The following is a 22,500-nucleotide window of genomic DNA, read 5'->3' on the forward strand; positions in this document are numbered from 1 at the left end:
TAATTGGAATTCTTTCTTTTGAAGCAGTGCTGGTGTCAGCTTGGTTGGTGAGGTCCAACACCAGCTGACTGAGAGGGCTTGTTTCTGGGCTCAGCTCTTGGGTTTGAAGTGCTTTAAATTGCAGACTTAAATTTGGACTTGAATTTAGATGTAGCCCAAATTTTTATGAACTTTTCTGTATTTTCATTACTACTGGAAAGCGGCCCAATTCTGCCCTACATGCATTAGTTGGTGTATTTCTCTGGACTTGTAGGATTTTCCGACAGAATTCTGCATGTAGGGCTTCAATTGGATGTTTGTCCCACATTTTAAAGTCCAGTTTTTTGAGTGGCCCCCAAACCTCACTTCCATAAAGAGCGATTGGTAGGATTACACTGTCAAATATTTTGGTCCAAATTCTAATTGGGATGTTGATTTTGAATAATTTCATTTTTATTGCATACAATGCTCTGCGGGCTTTTTCTTTGAGTGCATTCACTGCCATATTAATGTTTCCCGATGCAGATATGGTCAGACCAAGGTAGGTGTAATTTTTTGTGTGTTCAATTATGGTGTTGTTCAGGGTGAATTTATATTTGTGCTTCTGACATCTGTTTTTTTGGGGGGGGGAAAAATCATGATTTTCTTTTTCTTGAAATTTACTGCCAGGGCCCCAATTATGGCAATATTGCTCTAGAATATTAATGTTCTGGTGAAGACCTTCTTTGGTTGGTGATAGAAGTACCAAGTCATCAGCATATAGCAGGTATTTCACCTCTGTGTCAAATAGTGTGAGTCCTGGCGCTGGAGAATGGTCCAACATGTCTGCTAATTCATAGATATAAATGTTGAAAAGGTTTGGACTCAAACTGCAGCCTTGTCTCACACCTCGAAGTTGTGAAAATAATTCTGTTCTTTGGTTTTTGATTTTTATTGCACACTTGTTTTCTGTGTACATACATTTTATTAAGTCATACACCTTACCACCAAGCCCACTTTGGAGATTTTTGTAGACTAGCCCTTCGTGCCAAATAGAATCAAATGCTTTTTTAAAGTCAATAAAGCAAGCAAAGATTTTGCCCTCTTTTTTTATTTATTAATTAGTGTGTGTAAGGTGTATATATGGTCAGTAGTGCGATGGTTAGGGAGAAAGCCAATTTGACATTTACTTATTATTTTCTTGAAGGTTTGAATTCTTGAATTCAAAATGCTACAGAAAACCGTTCCAAAGTTGCTGTTTACGCAACTTCCCCTGTAATTATTGGGGTCTGATTTGTCTCCACGTTTGTGGATAGGGGAGATGAGCCCCTGGTTCCAGACATCAGGGAAGCAGCCAGAAGTTAAAACCATCTTGAACAATTTAAGCACAGCATTTTGCAACTCAGGTGTGCTGTTTTTCAGCATTTCATTTCTGATGTTGTCTAGACCACAAGACTTCTTTGATTTAATCGATTTGAGCTTTTCATTTAGTTCTTGTTGGGTTATTGGGTAATCTAATGGATTTTGGATATTTTTAGTGATTCAAGGATGTTCAATTTTTCTTTAATTTCTAATTGGTTCTGTTGTAAGTCTTTTCGTGGGATGTTTATGTATAGATTATCAAAATAGGTTTTCCAAATTCCTACATCTTGTATGGCTAATTCTTGTGGCTTTGTCGTGCTTAAATTGTTTCACGTGTCCCAGAACTGATTTTGGTCAATTGCGTTTTCAATTTCATCAAGTGTCTTCTTGGTATAATTCAATTTCTTGTGTTTCAGTGTTTGTTTATACTGTTTCAGAGTTTCAAAGTATTCATATCGTAGCTCTGGGTTGTTTTGCTGCTTATGTTTTTCATTTGACATTTGTCTTAGGTGTTTTCTAATTGTTTTACATTCATTATCAAACCAGTTTTCAGAAACATTTTGTTTATGATGTTGCATTTCTTTGGTTTTCTCAAATCTCTCTCTCTCAAACATTTGACCCAAGTTAAACAATTTAAAGGCAATGCTACCAAATACTAATTGAATGTATGTAAACTTCTGACCCACTGTGAATGTGATGAAAGAAATAAAAGCTGAAATAAATCATTCCCTCTACTATTATTCTGACATTTCACATTCTTAAAATAAAGTGGTGATCCTAACTGACCTAACTGATTTTTAGATCTATTATCTTTTCCACATGACCAAAAGTATGTGGACACCTGCTCGTCAAACATCTCATTCCAAAATCACAGTCATTAATATGGAGTTGGTCCCCCCCTTTGCTGCTATAACAGCATCCACTCTTCTGGGAAGGCTTTCTACTAGATGTTGGAACATTACTGCGGGGACTTGCTCCCTTACAGCCACAAGAGCATTAGTGAGGTCGGGCACTGAAGCTGGGTGATTAGGCCTGGCTTGTTCCAATTCATCCCAAAGGTGTTCGATGGGGTTCAGGTCAGGGTTCTGTGCAGGCCAGTCAAGTCCTTCTACACCGATCTATTTCTGTATGGACCTCATTTTGTGCATTGTCATGCTGAAACAGGAAAGGGCCTTCCCCAAACTGTTGCCACAAAGTTGGAAGCACAGAATTATCTATAATGTCATTGCATGCTGTCACATTAAGATTATCCTTCACTGGCACTAAGGGGCCTGAACCATGAAAAACATCCCCAGACCATTATTCCTCCTCCACCAAACTTTACAGTTGGCTCTATACACTGGGGCAGGTAGTGTTCTCCTGGCATTGGCCAAACACAGATTCGTCTATCGGACTGCCAGATGGTGTAGCGTGATTCATCACAAAAGAGAACACATTTCCACTGCTCCAGAGTCCAATGGCGGCAAGCTTTACACCACTCCAGCCGATGCTTGGCATTGAGCATGGTGATCTTAGGCTTGTGGCTGGCTGCTCTGCCATGAAACCCATTTTATGAAGCTCCCGATGAACAGTTCTTGTGCTGACGTTGCTTCCAGAGACAGTTTGGAAATGGGTAGTGAGTGTTGCAACCTAGGAATGATGATTTTTACACTCTTCAGCACTTGGCGGTCCCGTTCTGTGAGCTGGTGTGGCCTACCACTTAACGGCTAAGCCGTTGTTGCTCCTAGATGTTTGCACTTCACAATAACAGCACTTGCAGTTGACCGGGGCAGTTTTAGCAGGTCAGAAATTTGACAAACTGACTTGTTGAAAGGTTGCATCCTATGACGGTGTCACGTTGAAGGTCACTGAGCTCTTCAGTAAGGCCATTCCACAGCCAATGTTTGTCTATGGAGATTGCATTGCTGTGTGCTCAATTTTATACACCTGTCAGCAACGGGTACGGCTGAAATAGCTGAATCCACTAATATGAAGGGGTGTCCAAATACCTTTGTATATATAGCATACTTCATACCTGGTTTTAGTCATTTGAGTTTACACTTAAACCGTTTTTCCATCCGAAAGCGTATTGGCATGCAGGCAATTGGGCGCTCGTACAGTTAGGCCCTAAATCTTAGGCACTAATGCCAGATAGTCTAAAATAGTTAAAGAAAAACCTCAATGTAGCCTGTAAATATACATTGCACAATAATTATATATTTATTGATTTAAGGTATTGTTCTCTTTATAGCATTTTACATTTTAGTCATTTAGCAGACACTCTTATCCAGCGCAACTTACAGGAAAAATGAGGGTCAAGTGCCTTGCTCAAGGGAACATTGACAGATTTTTCACCTCGTCGGCCCAGGGATTCGAACAAGTGACTTTTCGGTTACTGCCCAACGCTCTTAACCGCTAGGCTACCTGCATCCCTATTCAACCCGTCTCCCACCCAAGTTCACCGACAACCCTAGCAGCGTACCAAGATCCCCGACAACCCTAGCATCGTACCAAGATCCCCGACAACCCTAGCATCGTACCAAGATCACCAACAACCCTAGCATCGTACCAAGATCACCAACAACCCTAGAAGCGTACTAAGATCACCGACAACCCTAGCAGCGTACCAAGATCACCGACAACCCTAGCAGCGTACCAAGATCCCCGACAACCCTAGCATCGTACCAAGATCACCAACAACCCTAGAAGCGTACTAAGATCACCGACAACCCTAGCAGCGTACCAAGATCACCGACAACCCTAGCAGCGTACCAAGATCACCGACAACCCTAGCAGCATACCAAGATGACCAGAGAGAGAGACAGACACACCACACATTAGGGTTATAGGGATCCCAGCAAGGAGTGTGTGTGTGTGTGTACTGGGGGGGAGGAGGAGGCGGGCGTTGAGGAGGAGGGGGCAGAATGGGAGAGAGCAAGAGCGAGTACGGGTGAGGAGGGGAGAGCGAGTACGGGTGAGGAGGGGTGAGTATGTTTCACCTGGGCTATAAACCAATCCCCACCACAGCATAGCTAATCAATACAGGCCCAGTGGAATTAACAGTTATCTTAAAGTCCTTTAACAACAGCATGATTAACACAAACAATCATCCATTATTAAACACACACACCCAGGGCGAGTTCAGGGAGGGATGGATGGGGAGGGAGAGAAGATACTAGAAGGAGTGAAGAGGGGGCTGGAGGGAGGGAGGAGGAGGAGATGGAGTGGAGGGAAAGAGAGAGGGAGTGACACGATTAATATATGTTTACATCTGTTGAAGAATCGGCTCCGTATCTGGAATGCATTGGTTCTGACGGCACCTGTGGGGAGTGATAGAGATGGTGTGTGTGTGTCTAGGCATGGAACGCCGAGGGGGAGGGGGGTGGAGAGGGTCAAGGTAGAGGTTTAGGAGACTGGTGTGAGGAGGGAGGGACTGACCGGGACGGGAGGGAGGGACCGGGGCGGGAGGAGGGAGGGACCGGGGCGGGAGGAGGGAGGGACCGACCGGGACGGGAGGGAGGGACCGGGGAGGGAGGGACCGGGGCAGGGACCGGAGGGACTGGGGCAGGGACGGGAGGGAGGGACTGGGGCAGGGAGGGACTGGGGCAGGGAGGGGAGGGAGGGACTGGGGCAGGGAGGGGAGGGAGGGACTGGGGCAGGGAGGGGAGGGACGGACTGGGTCAGGGACAGACTGGGTCAGGGACAGACTGGGTCAGGGACAGACTGGGGCTGGGGCAGGGACAGACTGGGGCAGGGACAGACTGGGGCAGGGACAGACTGGGACAGGGACAGACTGGGACAGGGACAGACTGGGGCAGGGACAGACTGGGGCAGGGACAGACTGGGGCAGGGACAGACTGGGGCAGGGACAGACTGGGGCAGGGACAGACTGGGGCAGGGACAGACTGGGGCAGGGACAGACTGGGGCAGGGACGGGAGGGAGGGACTGAGGCAGGGACGGGAGGGAGGGACTGAGGCAGGGACGGGAGGGAGGGAGGGACTGGTTTAGATCTTATCTGTCGGAAAGATATCAGTTTGTCTATGTGAATGTTTTGTCCTCTGACAAATCAACTGTAAATTTCAGTGTTCCTCAAGGTTCCATTTTAGGACCACTATTGTTTTCACTATATATTTTACCTCTTGGGGATGTCATTCGAAAACATAATGTTAAATTTCACTGCTATGCGGATGACACACAGCTGTACATTTCAATGAAACATGGTGAAGCACCAAAATTAGCCTCGCTAGAAGCCTGTGTCTCAGACATAAGGAAGTGGATGGCTGAAAACGTTCTACTTTTAAACTCGGACAAAACAGAGATGCTTGTTCTAGGTCCCAAGAAACAAAGAGATCTTCTGTTGAATCTGACAATTAATCTGGATGGTTGTACAGTCGTCTCAAATAAAACTGTGAAGGACCTCGGCGTTACTCTGGACCCTGATCTCTCTTTTGAAGAACATATCAAGACTGTTTCAAGGACAGCTTTTTTCCATCTACGTAACATTGCAAAAATCAGAAACTTTCTGTCCAAAAATGACTCAGAAAAATTGATCCATGCTTTTGTTACTTCTAGGCTGGACTACTGCAATGCTCTACTTTCCGGCTACCCGGATAAAGCACTAAACAAACTTCAGTTAGTGCTAAATACGGCTGCTAGAATCCTGACTAGAACCAAAAAATTTTGATCATATTACTCCAGTGCTAGCCTCCCTACACTGGCTTCCTGTTAAGGCAAGGGCTGATTTCAAGGTTTAACTGCTAACCTACAAAGCATTACATGGGCTTGCTCCTACCTATCTTTCGGATTTGGTCCTGCCGTACATACCTACACATACGCTACGGTCACAAGACGCGGGCCTCCTAATTGTTCCTAGGATTTCTAAGCAAACAGCTGGAGGCAGGGCTTTCTCCTATAGAGCTCCATTTTTATGGAATAGTCTGCCTACGCCTGTGAGAGACGCAGACTCAGTCTCAACCTTTAAGTCTTTACTGAAGACACATCTCTTCAGTAGGTCCTATGATTAAGTGTAGTCTGGCCCAGGGTTGTGAAGATGAAAGGAAAGGCTGGAGCAACGAACCGCCCTTGCTGTCTCTGCCTGGCCGGTTTCCCCTCTTTCCACTGGGATTCTCTGCCTCAACCCCTATTACAGGGGGCTGAGTCACTGGCCTACTGGTGTTCTTCCATGCCGTCCCTGGGAGGGGTGTGTCACTTGAGTGGGTTGAGTCACTGACGTGGTCTTCCTGTCTGGGTTGGCGACCCCCCCCTTGGGTTGTGCCGTGGCGGAGATCTTTGTGGGCTATACTCGGCCTTGTCCCGGGATGGTATGTTGGTGGTTGGAGATATCCCTCCAGTGGTGTGGGGGCTGTGCTTTGGCAAAGTGGGTGGGGTTATATCCTACCTGTTTGGCCCTGTCCAGGGGTTTCATCGGATGGGGCCACAGTGTCTCCTGACCCCTCCTGTCTCAGCCTTCAGTATTTATGCTGCAGTAGTTTGTGTCGGGGGGCTAGGGTCAGTCTGTCACATCTGGAGTATTTCTCTTGTCTTTTCCGGTGTCCTGTGTGAATTTAAATATGCTCTCACTAATTCTCTCTTTCTTTATTTCTCTCTCTCGGAGGACCTGAGCCCTAGGACCATGCCTCAGGACTACCTGGCTTGATGACTCCTTGCTGTCCCCAGTTCACCTGGCCGTGCTGCTGCTCCAGTTCCAACTGTTCTGCCTGCAGCTATGGAACCCTGACCTGTTCACCGGACGTTCTATCTGTCCCAGACCTGCTGTTTTCAACTCTCTAGAGACTGCAGGAGCGGTAGAGATACTCTCAAAGATCGGCTATGAAAAAGCCAACTGACACTTACTCTTGTGTTACTGACTTGTTGCACCCTCGACAACTACTATGATTATTATTATTATTATTATTTGACCATGCTGGTCATTTATGAACATTTGAACATCTTGGCCATGTGCTGTTATAATCTCCACCCGGCACAGCCAGAAGAGGACTGGCCACCCCCTCATAGCCTGGTTCCTCTCTAGGTTTCTTCCTAGGTTTTGGCCTTTCTAGGGAGTTTTTCCTAGCCACTGTGCTTCTACACCTGCATTGCTTTCTGTTTGGGGTTTTAGGCTGAGTTTCTGTACAGCACTTTGAGATATCAGCTGATGGAAGAAGGGCTATATAAATACATTTGATTTGACTGGGCAGGGACGGGAGGGAGGGACTGGGGCAGGGACGGGAGGGACTGGGGCAGGGACGGGAGGGACTGGGGCAGGGACGGGAGGGATTGGGGCAGGGACGGGAGGGACTGGGGCAGGGACGGGAGGGACTGGGGCAGGGACTGTGGCAGGAACGGACTGAGGGAGGGACGGGAGGAGGGAGAGACGGGAGGAGGGAGAGACGGGAGGAGGGAGAGACGGGAGGAGGGAGAGACGGGAGGAGGGAGAGACTGAGGGAGGGACAGAGGGACTGGGGCAGGGACGGGAGGGACGGAGGGCCTGGGGCAGGGACGGGAGGGACGGAGGGACTGGGGTAGGGACGGAGGGACTGGGGCAGGGACGGGAGGGACTGGGGCAGGGACGGGAGGGACTGGGGCAGGGACGGGAGGGACTGGGGCAGGGACTGTGGCAGGAACGGACTGAGGGAGGGACGGGAGGAGGGAGAGACGGGAGGAGGGAGAGACGGGAGGAGGGAGGGACGGGAGGAGGGAGGGACGGGAGGAGGGAGAGACGGGAGGAGGGAGAGACGGGAGGAGGGAGAGACGGGAGGAGGGAGAGACTGAGGGAGGGACAGAGGGACTGGGGCAGGGACGGGAGGGACGGAGGGCCTGGGGCAGGGACGGGAGGGACGGAGGGACTGGGGTAGGGACGGAGGGACTGGGGCAGGGACGGGAGGGACTGGGGCAGGGACGGGAGGGACTGGGGCAGGGACGGGAGGGACTGGGGCAGGGACGGGAGGGACTGGGGCAGGGACGGGAGGGACTGGGGCAGGGACGGGAGGGACTGGGGCAGGGACGGGAGGGACTGGGGCAGGGACGGGAGGGACTGAGGGAGGGACGGGAGGGACTGAGGGAGGGACGGGAGGGACGGAGGGACTGAGGGAGGGACGGAGGGACTGAGGGAGGGACGGGAGGGACTGAGGGAGGGACGGGAGGAGTGAGAGACTGAGGGAGGGACGGGAGGAGTGAGAGACTGAGGGAGGGACGGGAGGAGTGAGAGACTGAGGGAGGGACGGGAGGAGTGAGAGACTGAGGGAGGGACGGGAGGAGTGAGAGACTGAGGGAGGGACGGGAGGAGTGAGAGACTGAGGGAGGGACGGGAGGAGTGAGAGACTGAGGGAGGGGCGGGAGGAGTGAGAGACTGAGGGAGGGGCGGGAGGAGTGAGAGACTGAGGGAGGGACGGGAGGAGTGAGAGACTGAGGGAGGGACGGGAGGAGTGAGAGACTGAGGGAGGGACGGGAGGAGTGAGAGACTGAGGGAGGGACGGGAGGAGGGAGAGACTGAGGGAGGGACGGGAGGAGGGAGAGACTGAGGGAGGGACGGGAGGAGGGAGAGACTGAGGGAGGGACGGGAGGAGGGAGAGACTGAGGGAGGGACGGGAGGAGGGAGAGACTGAGGGAGGGACGGGAGGAGGGAGAGACTGAGGGAGGGACGGGAGGAGGGAGAGACTGAGGGAGGGACGGGAGGAGGGAGAGACTGAGGGAGGGACGGGAGGAGGGAGAGACTGAGGGAGGGACGGGAGGAGGGAGAGACTGAGGGAGGGACGGGAGGAGGGAGAGACTGAGGGAGGGACGGGAGGAGGGAGAGACTGAGGGAGGGACGGGAGGAGGGAGAGACTGAGGGAGGGACGGGAGGAGGGAGAGACTGAGGGAGGGACGGGAGGAGGGAGAGACTGAGGGAGGGACGGGAGGAGGGAGAGACTGAGGGAGGGACGGGAGGAGGGAGAGACTGAGGGAGGGACGGGAGGAGGGAGGAGGAGGAGGGTCACTGGCTGGATAACTCTAGAGAACCAGAATAGACAGGTGGTTCGGGTGTCTGGTCCTGCAGCCTGAAATGGAAAGTTGGAAAGGCTGAGAGAGAGATTAGAGGGTCGGGTTTCCCCATGACAGAGGCCGGGGCTGGAGCGCCCTGGAGGTCAGGTTTCCCCATGACAGAGGCCGGGGCTGGAGGGCCCTGGAGGTCAGGTTTCCCCATGACAGAGGCCGGGGCTGGAGGGCTCTGCCTGGGTTTGGTGGAGGGGGCCAGGTTAAGCAGCACTGGACGGGATGGGGAAGTGAGTCAGGGTGATAATTGGTCCTTCGCCTTACCCAGCTGACCCAAGGAGAGAAGGGGAGCAGAACTGGACGGGACAGGTTGAGAGGGAGGGAAGGGTAGACTGAGGAGGGGGTGTGTGAATGATCTGGCCCCTAGCCATGCACAGCTGACCCAGGGAAAGAAGGATGGGACAGGTTGAGAGAGAACGGGTAAGCTAGCTAGGAGTCTAGGAACGCGGGAAACAGGGGTGAGAGTGATCTGGCCCCTGGCCATGCCCAGGTGACCCAGGGAGAGCATCAGCCAACCAGTTAAATAGGAAAAAAAGAGGAATAGAGGGAGTGAGCAAGGAGGTGGGGGGAGACAGTAGAAATGGGGAAGAACTAGAGGGGAAAGTGAGGGGAAGAGGAGGGGAGGCAGGAAAAGCATAGCTGAGAACAGCCTCTGAAGCTGGATTCTATGGTCTATGGTATGGGCAGTCAGAGTGGCAGGGACAGGCCCGTGCACATGGCCCTACCCATCTCCACTCATCTCTTCCCCCCCACACACTACATTATACCAGCGGGGTGCAGAAGAGGGGTTGACTAGTAGGTGCTATTAGCGGAGTGAGTGAGATACTGGTGCTACTGATTGACAGACAAAGTGGCTGTGGTTAATTAGTAATCTAGTGAGTGCGAGTGTCAATAGGTTGTTTGAGAGTGAGTGTGCGAGTACTATATGTATGTGAGTGAGTAAACGAGTACTATATGTATGTATGTAAGTGAGTGAGTAAACGAGTACTATATGTATGTGAGTGAGTGAGTAAACGAGTACTATATGTATGTGAGTGAGTGAGTAAACGAGTACTATATGTATGTATGTGAGTGAGTGAGTGAGTAAACGAGTACTATATGTATGTATGTGAGTGAGTGAGTGAGTAAACGAGTACTATATGTATGCGAGTGGTGAGTGAGTAAACGAGTACTTTATGTACTCCTGCCCTAACTGGAACACAAGTGTCCCTGCATGCGGCCGGGCAGGAGGGGGAGAGAGAGGGAGCGAGCAGGAGAGAGGAGGCCCCATAATTAACATGCCAGGCGATCCGAGGACTCTGTGCTCTTCTTCCCACACAAATACCAAACCCCCATGATTATTATGGTAACACTTCACTCTGTGAAGACACATGGAGGAGAGGGAGGGAGTGTTGGATTACTGGAGGGTTGAGGAGGGGGCTGGGGTGAGGGATAGAAGCCAGTGTCCTTCTCTGTGATTGATTGACTGGGGGACTGGTCTAGACATTTTTAGGAGCAGCTTCGTGTTATACAACAGAACACTTTCTGAGTACTGTACTCAAAACAGAAGACTATAAAAGCACTACTCTGAGCAGGTGGATGGGAATTGTTTTAAAAAAAATGTTTTTTCTCAACTGCACCGTTTGTAATGTTGACATTTTATTGCAACGCAAACCAGTGGTAGCCTGGTGGACCCAGTGATCAGGTGAACTGAAGTAGAATGGGGAACCCAGTGATCAAGCTGGTTCCACCAAGCTAAACCAGTTGTGCAACAGTCTTCCATTTTTCATCAAACAAACTTAAGCAGAAACCCATACCTGAATAAATAGCCAGGTGTACTGTATGTAGAGGCCAAAGGTTTGTCTGAAACCATGTAAACACAGTAAAACTGATGGCATACACTAAACCATAATAAAATCAATCTCAGTGACTGTCACATGACCATGACCCATATGGCCTTGAGGTTTAACATGGGAACATTCCCACCCAGTTGCATTCCCTATTACCACTAACTAACACCCCTGTTGGCATGTCTTTGGACATCATTTGCAGCATGTGTGTGTGCCTGTGCATGTCATCCTGTTAAGGATTCTGATTTATCTAGCCAGCAGGGCACAGAACACCTTTGACTGCTCTGGGGACCAAGAAAACATTTACCCCGTTTTTGGCAATGAGGCCCTTTATCTCCTCCCAGAGTCAGATGGACTGATGGGTACCTCTACCTTCCTTCATACTGGACACAGAGTCAGATGGACTGATGGGTACCTCTAACTTCCTTCATACTGGACACAGAGTCAGATGGACTGATGGGTACCTCTAACTTCCTTCATACTGGACACAGAGACAGATGGACTGATGGGTACCTCTAACTTCCTTCATACTGGACACAGAGTCAGATGGGTACCTCTAACTTCCTTCATACTGGACACAGAGTCAGATGGACTGATGGGTACCTCTAACTTCCTTCATACTGGACACAGAGTCAGATGGACTGATGGGTACCTCTAACTTCCTTCATACTGGACACAGAGTCAGATGGACTGATGGGTACCTCTAACTTCCTTCATACTGGACACAGAGACATAAAATGGTCTCCATGAGTTCGTCGGACTCTGGGGAAGGAGATAAATTGGCCAAATCCAAAGTATCCCTTTAACTGGGAAGAGTTCAGGTTAACGTTACGATTTCTGCCTACACCCACTCAAACCATATGGATTACACATTTCAACACGTCCCTGAAAACAGCGGGTCCAACCCGTTTACTTATACTCAGAAAAACATATGAACGCACACAGGCGCACGCACGCACGCACACACACGCACACACACAGACCGCATCTCAAAGGTTTCAGAACTCCACATAGATCCTCTGAGTCGTCACAGAACATCAGACAGACAAACCCTGGTAAAGACTGTTCTATGCAATGAAACGTTTCCACAGGCCTGCGTGTGAGCGTTTACACAGGCCTGCGTGTGAGCGTTTACACAGGCCTGCGTGTGAGCGTTTACACAGGCCTGCGTGTGAGCGTTTACACAGGCCTGCGTGTGAGCGTTTGTGTGCGTAGGTGAAGTATTCCTAGTATCCATCCCAGTTCAGGGTGGTTTATGTGCATGTCACACATGGCCTGTCCATCAGGTCTTTAGTTATGGCCAGTTGACAGGTTGATGAGGGACAGAGCTGAGAGAGGAGGTCCAACCATCATGCAGCTCAGTACGGGGGGGGGGGGGGCTGTGTCATACCAGGCCTCCTAACTGGTTGATCACATGACAATATTGGTTCTAGTAACAATGTGGCCAGAAGAACAGTCCAATCAAATCATCTAATACAGGCAAGAAATGAACCAGAACAAAACTGATCAATATAAGCATAATGTAGTGGATAATGACTCCAGGGATGTGGCTGGTCCTTCAAAACAACAAAGCAGCATGTGTGTGATTCTGTGGATGCCTGAGGGTGCATGTGTTTCTGTGTGTGTGATTACCTCATGCAGCCATGTGAGTGAGTGTCTGAGACACACAGTGTGCCCACCTGTTTGACACAGAGGGCCTGAGAAAGTGAAGAGGAATGAACAGAATGTCTGTCTGTGAGCACTGGGGTTGGGCCCAGATATGTTAGTGTGTGTGTGTGTGTGTGTGTGTTGCCTGATTAACACAGCTATGGGAGAGTGGTGGGGAATGGCATTTAGAGTGGGATATTTTACCGAGCAGCTGAGGAGAGAAATACACACACGCGAGATTCACTCTCCTCACTCTATAGCCTCACTATTAAAATAGTGAGAGACGATTACTGGCATGCAGAAAGATTATTTTACACAAATGGGTACATGCATGGACATTGCAACACAGCAACTGTGTAGTCTGAAATCAAACAAACAAACACATGCCCTATAGAGCTGTGTGTGTGTGTGTAACAGAGAAAGAAGAGAGAACTTTCAGGAAAGAGAGAGAAGGAGAGGAGTGATAGAGGAGAGATTCTGGTGAGAAACTAGAGAGTGTGTGAACCAGCGAATGATGCAGAGAAACAGACTAAAAGAAAGACATTAAGCCACGGCCAAATAAGGACAGGCTTTTGAGTGAGACGCATCAAATGACATCAGCGTGTGTTGTATTGGTGCCATATTTTAACTATAGATAGATATATCTATGTATATCTAATGCTAGATGGAATGGTGCAATCAATTCAATACAGAAAGAGATCTTTAGAATAAACTACTGTGCTGTATAACATAATAAAAAAATATGAGTATAAATCTGCTGCCCTGATTTTAATAACATACATACACCATTTAGCTGACACTTTTATCTAACGCGACTTCCAGTCACACGTGCGTACAGAGGGGGTGTCGTGGGGTTGGCTTGATCTGATTAACGACATCAGAGACAGACGGAATATGAGGTGGTAATCTCTCCGGCCAGGAAACGTAGACCTCTTTATCAACATGTAGTCATGTCGGCCAAAACAACCATCTATAGTTGCAAGTGTGCACGCAACACCTTCCCCGCATTAACAGATCCACACACCTTCCCCGCATTAACAGATCCACACACCTTCCCCGCATTAACAGATCCACACACCTTCCCCGCATTAACAGATCCACACACCTTCCCCGCATTAACAGATCCACACACCCACATTACGTCTCATATACTAACGCTGAAGAACTGCACATTCAGGTACTTTTGATGGTGAATTCATTAAACATAAAAAGGAAAATGGCGCACACTGCTGCTCATGATACCAGGTGATTTTATTATGATGTCAAAAATAAAAGTATAAATCATTTCAAACTCCTTATATTAAGAAAACCAGACGACACCATTTACTTTTTTCCGTGTTTAGTGAGTCCACCAGATCAGAGGCAGTAGGGATGATCAGGGATGTTCTCTTGAGTGTGTGACAGACCATTTTCCTGTCCTGCTAAGCATTCAAAATGTAACTTTTATACTTTTGGGTGTCAGGGAAAATGTATGGAGTAAAAAGTACAACAATATAAATAGTAAAGTAGATACCCCAAAAAACGTTAAAGTATTTTTACTTAAGTACTTACCCCTCAATAAAATCACCCGGGCGCACGAGCAACAGTGTGCGGCAATTTCCTTTTCCTGCATGCATGACTAAATTGCTTTGAATAAAACCGTCTGCTAAATGGCATAATAATATGTTAGAAATCATTAAATCACTATCTTGATAAGTCACATGAAGACCTAATAGCAGAGTCCAGGGGTAAGACTATAATATAGTATTATATAAGAATTATACTGTCACTAAGTGAAGCCTAAATACATCTGTGGTTAGATGCACACATGACACTGAACACCACAGGTAGTGTGTGTGCATACATGTGTGTGATGACAGGTTGCAGACAGTGGGAAATGACAATGAGAGGTTAACAGGGTCTGATGACGGACCACACAGCAGTGATTTATGGACCTAATAAATGGGCTGATCGTCGGCACGGTAACGAGATCCCCACAAGGTTTCGGGGGAGGGGGTACCAATAACTTGATGCTGAGAAATGTGGGGACATAGCTGCCATATCAGAGCCAGTACAGGAACCTGAACCACTCCACCTCTAACGCACAAACAGGTCAACATTCTAACCCCGCCCGGGTGGGAGAAAGAAGACGGGGGTGTGTGTGTGTGTGTGTGTGTGTGTGTGTGTGTGTGTGTGTGTGTGTGTGTGTGTGTGTGTGTAGGTAGCAGTGAAAGGGATCTGTCCAGCCAGGGTGATTTACACAAACAGAGCTAGACAAACTGACAACAGAAACTGCAATAAAACACTACCCAGCCACTGACTGAGGGAATAAGAATGTGTGTGTGTGATGGTACCAAATAAAGTCATACCAACTCTCAACCAGTTAACCATATGTTGAGTGAGGGACAGCAACAGTACACACTGTACAGTCACACACCCCTTCCTATATCTAGAAATACTCCTTCACACCATCAAACTGGATAATCTGCCATTTGTTTAGTAAACAAACAATAGCCGGTTGCCCTCTCAGCTTTGCCCCTTGACCTTTGCAAAACCAAAGTGGACACGTTGTTTGCGGACCGCACAACCTAGGCTACACTTGTGAGGAACACGTTTTGGTTCATTTCATTCCATTAACGAATGGTCAATTTATTCAGTCTTTTGTTTGTAGCGCTCCTGTTAATGTTGAGTGAGTATGTGCACCCGATTATGCAGGCTACCTGCATAAAGCGGAGTCAATCACCACCTTCCGTAGACACCTGAAACCCCACCTCTTTAAGGAATACCTGGGATAGGATATAGTAATCCTTCTAACCCCCCCCCCCAAAAAAATATATAGATGTACTATTGTAAAGTAGCTGTTCCACTGGATATCATAAGGTGAATGCCCCAATTTGTAAGTTGCTCTGGATAAGAGCGTCTGCTCAATGACGTAAATGTACCTGGCCTGAGCTACCTGGCCTGGAAAGGTGCCCGTTTTGTGGATCTGATAGTATTTCTGTGTCTTAACCCCCCACCAAATAGCCTACAGCTGTCTGTCAGGAGCTCACTGGCACGGGAAACTCTGAGGGCCCAGAATATTCTATACAATGTTGCAAGTTTGCTAGCCAGCTTCAGGCCAGACCAAGTCAATAGTTGATACAATGTTTTAAGTTCCTTGCAGACAGGCCATGTGTAGCCAATTGATTTATAGGATGTCTTTTAAATCAGGATATTTTCTACCTGCAGGCTGCAATGTTTTTATTTGTTGGCTTTATGTAGGCTATTTTTACATAGAAGCAATAGAAGTTACTTTAAGAATTATGATTAACCACATGATAATGATTTTGAGATACGAAGGCTTTATTCTAAATGAAATGAAAATGTGCATATGCAAATCATAACTGGCACGCAGATTGGTAGAAATGGTACAATAAATTGGCACTCCAAATGGAAAAGGTTGACAACCCCTGGTGTAGCCTATTACCTACCGGTAACTTCAGGAGCTTCATGGCAGAATCTATGAAGGCCAGCAGCAGCAGGAGGAGGAGGGTCGGGAACAGGTTTTTCTTCTTCTGGTTAGACTATCTTGATCTCTACCCCCCCACCCCGAGTCATTTGTGTGTCTTAATTATTGAATCACTGTGTGCTTAAAGCATCAGACAAGCTCAGTAGCCTACATATAGTTGATTTTATGAAAACGTATAGGGTGTGTCAATATAGAGAAAAATACAAGTTTTAACATTTTGATCAATCGATTTGTTGAAAGAACAGACGACGCTAGGTTGACTAAGATTTTGTTTTGTCAGGGACAGCCCTAGTGGAAACTAAACTTAAGATAACAGGGTGATCAAATTAAGATCATATACCTGTATGTTAAAGGGGAAATCCACCACTTTTCAACCTTAAATTCATCATCTCCAGCACCATACCAGTGTATTTTACAAATGACGTGCATCTACATTCTGTAGTTTCCCTTTAAGATTCAGAGAAATAACAGAGCAAACAATGTGATTATAATAGGCTACATTACATTACACAGAGACATAAACAGTCACAAAGAGACCAACAAAGACAGATGGAGAGAGGCTGAAATAGAGATGGATGGAGGGAGGGAGAGAACTAGGAGAGATATCCGTCACATAGGGCCTGAACCCGCATGGCTCAGCACTCCTCCACTCTCCTCCTTTCTGTGTTCTGTCCGTTCCTGTCGTTTATCTGCTTTATTAGGTTATCTGGGCTCTCGCACCCCCCCTCAGGATTCATTACGGCCTTAACTGCTCACTTAGGTTTATGCTCTCTTTAAATTAAACTGCAGATAACCGGGCAGCCAAATAAACACCTGCACTACCGCCGAGAAAGAGAGAACTCATTGAAGAGGAAATGAAGAAAAATAACAGTGTCTGTGTGGTCATCAGTACTGTAAGACTGGTCCCCATCATTAGTAATTCAATTTGCTCTTTATTAGAGGCTCTTATCTGCAGCACAGAAGGCTACTTTCTATCTCTCTCCCTCGTTCCATCTTCTTCTATCGCAACATCCTTTCTTCCCTCTATTTATCCTTCCCTCCCTTTCTACCTCACTACATCACTGAGAAACAAACAATATAAGTCCTGCTTCAGGCCAGCTACATCTCTACACCTACAGAGGACGATAAAGCACAGAACTAGGAGAAAGAATGACTGGATGGAGAGAGAGAGAGAGAGACGGGGGGGGGGGTCAGAGACAGAACGAGGCAAGAGAAGAATTAGACAGCAGGAAAGCAATTGTGGACAGATAATTTGTGTGAGGGGGGAGAGGAGGAGGGTGAATGAAGAGAGAGAAAGGAGAGAAGCAGCGAGAGTGAGCTATGGAGAGAGTGCCAGACAGCCAGCCATCAGGATGAATAAAGCCTAATGTTAATAGTGATGGCTTTTTTAATGTCTACTCGACTCCATTGACTGGGGGCGATTACACTGAGATGGGCATGAGAGGGATGAAGAGAATGGAGGGGTGGAAGGAAGGGAGGAGGGGCCGAGGGTTGTAAAAACACAGATTGCGTTCCATCAGGTTAGGCCTATATTCTCTAGTTCGTTAAAACAATCCAATTTGCAAAAGGATAATTATGCATTAGCTGCTTTTTATCTAGTGGGCTGGCTGGGGGGAGAGGAGAGTGGTGGTGCCAGGACTTGATAGCAGCAGCCTCTTCCCCACCTTCACCCACTGCAAATTACCCACTATCACGGCTCAACTGGGTAATCAATTACCACCCCTCCCTACCCCCTACACACACACACAGATCACAGCAGCGCTCCATAGGCCTCTCAGAGAGAGGAATGCTGACCCCTATTGGAGAGAGGGGACAGTGTGGAATAAAATTGGCCCAATCAAAGCACTGGCAACAGTGCAAATGTCCAACAGTATCCTAAAATGAGTCACTAAACCATAGAGCTATTAGATAGTACTGTGGATCCAGTCTGTCCATGTAATGTCATTCTCCACGGAGGATACATTCATTAAGTGAATTCGTCACGGCTAACAGAGACAACACCACTCACAACTAGCTGAATGAACTAGCTAGACCTCCTGAGTCCTGAGTAGAAGGAAAATTATAGTAAACAAACTATTTATCTAATAGGACCTCTATATGATTTACTCTCACTGTCAGTGGAAATCTGACGGTGTGTTAAGTTTAAAATGGATAGAAATTCCATGAATTCCTCCATTTATTTCAGAGGTACAGTTGATGTAAAAAGGGTCAGAGTTGTTTTTCTGGACAATTTACTTCTTGGCCTAATAGGATGAATGATGTTTACCCCCGTATTCCCTAGTGTTTGCCAGGATGTAATCGTAATTAGTAAGATCTTATTTATTTTTCCTGGTTAAATAAAATGTAAAATAAAGTGCTGTCTTTCTACCTGTCCTGGAGGGGCTGGGGGAGAGACGTCGTAGCTTGTGTCTGCCGAACGAGACCAGTTCACGGGACAGGGTCCAGACCGGGCTGTGTGTCCGAACCGGGCTGTGTGTCCTTCGGCAGAGAGAGTAGCGGCTGTTCAGGGTCATGTCTGCTGGGCTGGACCTCCGCTCTGATCCAGACTCACTGCAACACACAGGACAGAGTATGTGTCAGAGACAGGTAGGTGTGTGTGTGTGTGTGTGTGTGTGTGTGTGTGTGTGTGTGTGTGTGTGTGTGTGTGTGTGTGTGTGTGAGAGAGAGAGAGAGAGAGAGAGAGAAGTGTGTCAAAACATTCAAAAAAAGATAGATTTGCTGCCACTCTCTGGCCAAAGGCAATATTACATGTTCACTGGTACAAAATCAGGATAAAAAGAGACATATTCCAACATGCATTACTAGACATAAGAGAATAGGTATGAGACAAGTAAAGACATCTCTGGCTTCCCTTGATCCTCCTCTTTCTCACCTGCTAGCCGACCTCCTGATAATCTTCATCCTGCTCCTGAGTTTGAACCCTCCAGAGGAGGAGGAGGGGGGCACTATTATGTGTTGAGTTACAGATAAAGGGACACTGGACACCCCCTTGGCCCCGTTCTCTTTCTCCGAGGTCCAATGAAACACAGACCCACGTCGGGCCCCTATCCCTCCTCCTGTACCAGTCTGCTCCCCTCCTCCAGACACTGCCTTCCAGCGGTAGCGACTACCGAGGGAGGTGGAGGCACCTGCTGCCTTACGCTGCTTGGCTAAAAGACTTGGGGATTTGGGTTTCTTGGCTTCCCCCTCTCCCTTCTCTGGAGCTCTCTGTGGCAGAGCCAGGGCTTTGGGTGAGAGGGGCTTCCGGGACAGCCTGGCCTGGCCACTTGCAGAAGACGACACCCAGGTGTACTTGGTGGTCTTAGGGACTGCGATGGATAAACTGAGCCTACGGGGAACCTTCTTGATGGGGGCAGAGGCTCTTCTACTGGGGATGGCTGAGGCACAACTGGGGAGCCCAGGATGGGAGACTGGGATGGGGGAAGAGGTGATGAGTATGTCTGGGGGCTGGGCCTCTGTTCTGGCCTGGCTGGGCCCAGCTCCTCCTGGCTGATGGCTGTTCACCCAAGTGAACTTGGAGTGTCTCTGGGGAGAGGAGGTTGTCTGGGGCTGGGCTGGTGTGCAAGTGGACATGGGGCTTAGTTGGGGTCCTTGTAGGGCACTAGGGGAGGCAGAGAGAAGGAGTGGAAGAAGTAAAGGTGGGTTCGTATCGCTAGGGATGAGGTTGCCAGTGGTTGCCTTGACAGTGTGTTTACCTCCTGTGCTGGTTTTCTCAGAGTGACGAGGTCTGATATGCAGCTGAGCAGTGCTCTGGACCATGGTGGTAGTAACAGTAGATTTGTCTGAGACAGGGACAATTATCAATTCTGTATTATTTTCTCCAGGGGCAGTGGTTTTCACAGGCAGTCCCATGCCCTTCCCTTCAGTGGTGGGCTGAAACTCATGTTTAGTCGCTCTCTGCTGGTCGTCTGGACATCCAGGCCCTGTTAGCCCAGAGAGTCCCAGCCAAGCATCACCCCCAGATCCTGTTCTCCCTCTGCCTGATTCAGTCTCTGACTCTATAGCTGTGGATCTACTGCCTGTCACAGTTCTTCTCACTCCCCCTGTGAGTGCATACTGCTGGCCCCTTGGTCCTGTTAGATCCCCAGACGTAGCACATTTTGTTCCATCCTTCTCTCCTCTAGCCAGGTCCTTATTGCTGTGGTTGGGCTGTGAGGTGCCTCTAGCATTAAGGGACAGCAAGCCAGTAGAGGAGTTGGGTTCTGCAGAAACTAACGGCTGCTCTAAAGAGTGCTTGGCAGTCTGTATAGTAGGTCTACTCTGCTGGGCTGAGCTGGTCTTGTTATTGAGGGAGTAGGTCTTCCTCCAGTGTCCCACGGACTGAGGGGGGTAAGGCCCACCCCGGGAGGGGAATGTGGGGGTGAAAGATGAGCTGTGACCCCTGCCTCGTGGCGGTGGCCTCGCTGGGTGCCACTGCCGGCCAGAAGTAGAAGGGACATCTCCATGGACACTCTTATGGTTGTTGATGAGACCTGTTAGATGACAGAACGAGGTAAAGAGGTAGCTGGCAAAAGTGGTAAATTAAAGTTTAAAGGCGTGAATCTAGCTAGCCTCTACGTTCGGTCGTCCATATGTAGAGGCAAGAATATAGTTAGTAACCTACGCGCCTGCTAGCGATAGCCAGCTAGCTAGGCATAAACAGATAACGTATTGGTTCGCAAAGCAAACACAGCCATGATAACAACTCTCAAATTTAATATTTCAGTATCAGCTAGTTATTAAATATAATACATCAGTAATGTTCACTGTACTGTAAACCACCAACTTACTTTGCAACAGATCGATTTGCCTTTTCAGCGCGTCTCTCTCCATGTTTACGTCCGAAGCTCCTATCGTCATCATGCAGCGCCACGGATATGTGTATTGCCGCGTTCATAACAACTGGGAACTGTGAACTGGTGCCGCGTTCAAACAGCTGGGAACTCGGAAAAAACTAGCTCCGACTGTGGAAATTCGATTTGAACGGTCATCAAACTTGGAATTCCAACTCGGGAACTCGGGCCTCTTTCAAGAGCTCCGACTTTCGGACCCGAAGAACACTGAATTGATGATTTTTTTCTCGTATTTTTCCGAGTTCCCAGTTGTTTTGAACGGGGCATATGACGACACAACAGTGAAACGAAAGAGGAAGTGAAGTGACTCGCTAGCTAGATACCGATCAAATCTTGCCTACTCTCGTAAGAAGATTTACATTACAACTTACAAGGTAAACAATATTGACTAAAATGGTATCTATAGTTACAGCATATGACTGAACATACAGCCTGTAGTAATTGGACTGATAGTTATTGCTCAATGCAATGGAGGGAATAAATAGCTGCGATCGAAGTTGGTTTGCACTTTGCTCAGTAGTCGCAGTTGGCAGCTGGCTTTCACTTTCTACGTGTGGTCTAATGCTGGTGTTATAATGGACTTTCTGTAGTGTGAGTAAGTTTACGTATGTGTTTATATATATGTATGTGTATATATGTACAGTGCATTCGGAAAGTACTCAGACCCCTTCCCTTTTCCACATTGGTACGTTACAGCCTTATTCTAAATGTATTATCCCACCCCCCCCCCCCCCCTCAATCTACACACATTACCCTATAATGACGAAGCAAAAACAGGTTTTTAGAAATGTTTTGCAAATGCATATAAAACATTCAACAACAGAAATGTCACATTTACATAAGTATTCAGAACCTTTACTCAGCACTTTGTTGAAGCACCTTTGGCAGTGATTGCAGCCTCGGGTCTTCTTAGGTATGACGCTTCAAGCTTGGCACACCTGTATTTGGGGAGTTTCTCCCATTCTTCTCTGCAGATCCTCTCAAGCTGTGGGGTTGAATGGGGAGCGTCACTGCACAGCTATTTTCAGGTCTATCCAGAGATGTTAGATCGTGTTCAAGTCCGGGCTCTGGGTGGGCCACTCAAGGACGTTCAGAAACTTGTCCCGAAGCCAATCCTGTGTTGTCTTGGCTGTGTGCTTAGATTCGTTGTCCTGTTGGAAGGTGAACCTTCGCCCCGGTCTGAGCGCTCTGGAGCAGCTTTTCAGGAAGAATCTCACTGTACTTTTCTTTGTTAATCTTTCCCTTGATCCTGACTAGTCTCCCAGTCCCTGCCACTGAAAAACATCCCCACAGCACAATGGCAAATTCCAAGCAGGCTGTCTTTTACCTTTTACTGAGGAGTGGCTTCCGTCTTGCCACTCTACCATAAAGACC

At 48.1% G+C, this 22,500-nt stretch overlaps 2 protein-coding genes across 4 annotated transcripts in view; one reads left to right on the forward strand and one right to left on the reverse strand.

Moving 5' to 3' along the window:
* Positions 1-21,266, reverse strand: part of LOC106560406 (uncharacterized) — a 101,081-nt gene extending 79,815 nt beyond the window's left edge. The window contains exons 1-3 of the mRNA XM_014123293.3: positions 21,064-21,266; positions 19,167-20,766; positions 18,663-18,844 (exon numbers count right to left, since the gene is read on the reverse strand). Coding sequence (XP_013978768.2) covers positions 18,663-18,844; positions 19,167-20,766; positions 21,064-21,136 — 1,855 coding nt within the window. The 5' untranslated portion in view covers positions 21,137-21,266. The remainder of the gene's footprint in view (positions 1-18,662; positions 18,845-19,166; positions 20,767-21,063) is intronic.
* Positions 21,267-21,366: 100 nt separating this feature from the next.
* Positions 21,367-22,500, forward strand: part of cyldl (cylindromatosis (turban tumor syndrome), like) — a 14,820-nt gene continuing 13,686 nt past the window's right edge. Inside the window, exon 1 of one of the 3 annotated variants that reach the window (XM_014123304.3) lies at positions 21,367-21,500. The gene's annotated coding sequence lies outside the window, so the exon portion shown is untranslated. Of the gene's footprint in view, positions 21,722-22,500 lie in introns of all 3 variants that reach the window. The other 2 variants (XM_014123305.3, XM_014123306.3) reach the window with 2 other exon arrangements.

This window comes from Salmo salar, chromosome 10, assembly GCF_965601325.2.
Source record: "Salmo salar chromosome 10, fSalSal1, whole genome shotgun sequence".
In the NCBI taxonomy this organism is placed as follows: Eukaryota; Metazoa; Chordata; class Actinopteri; order Salmoniformes; family Salmonidae; genus Salmo; species Salmo salar.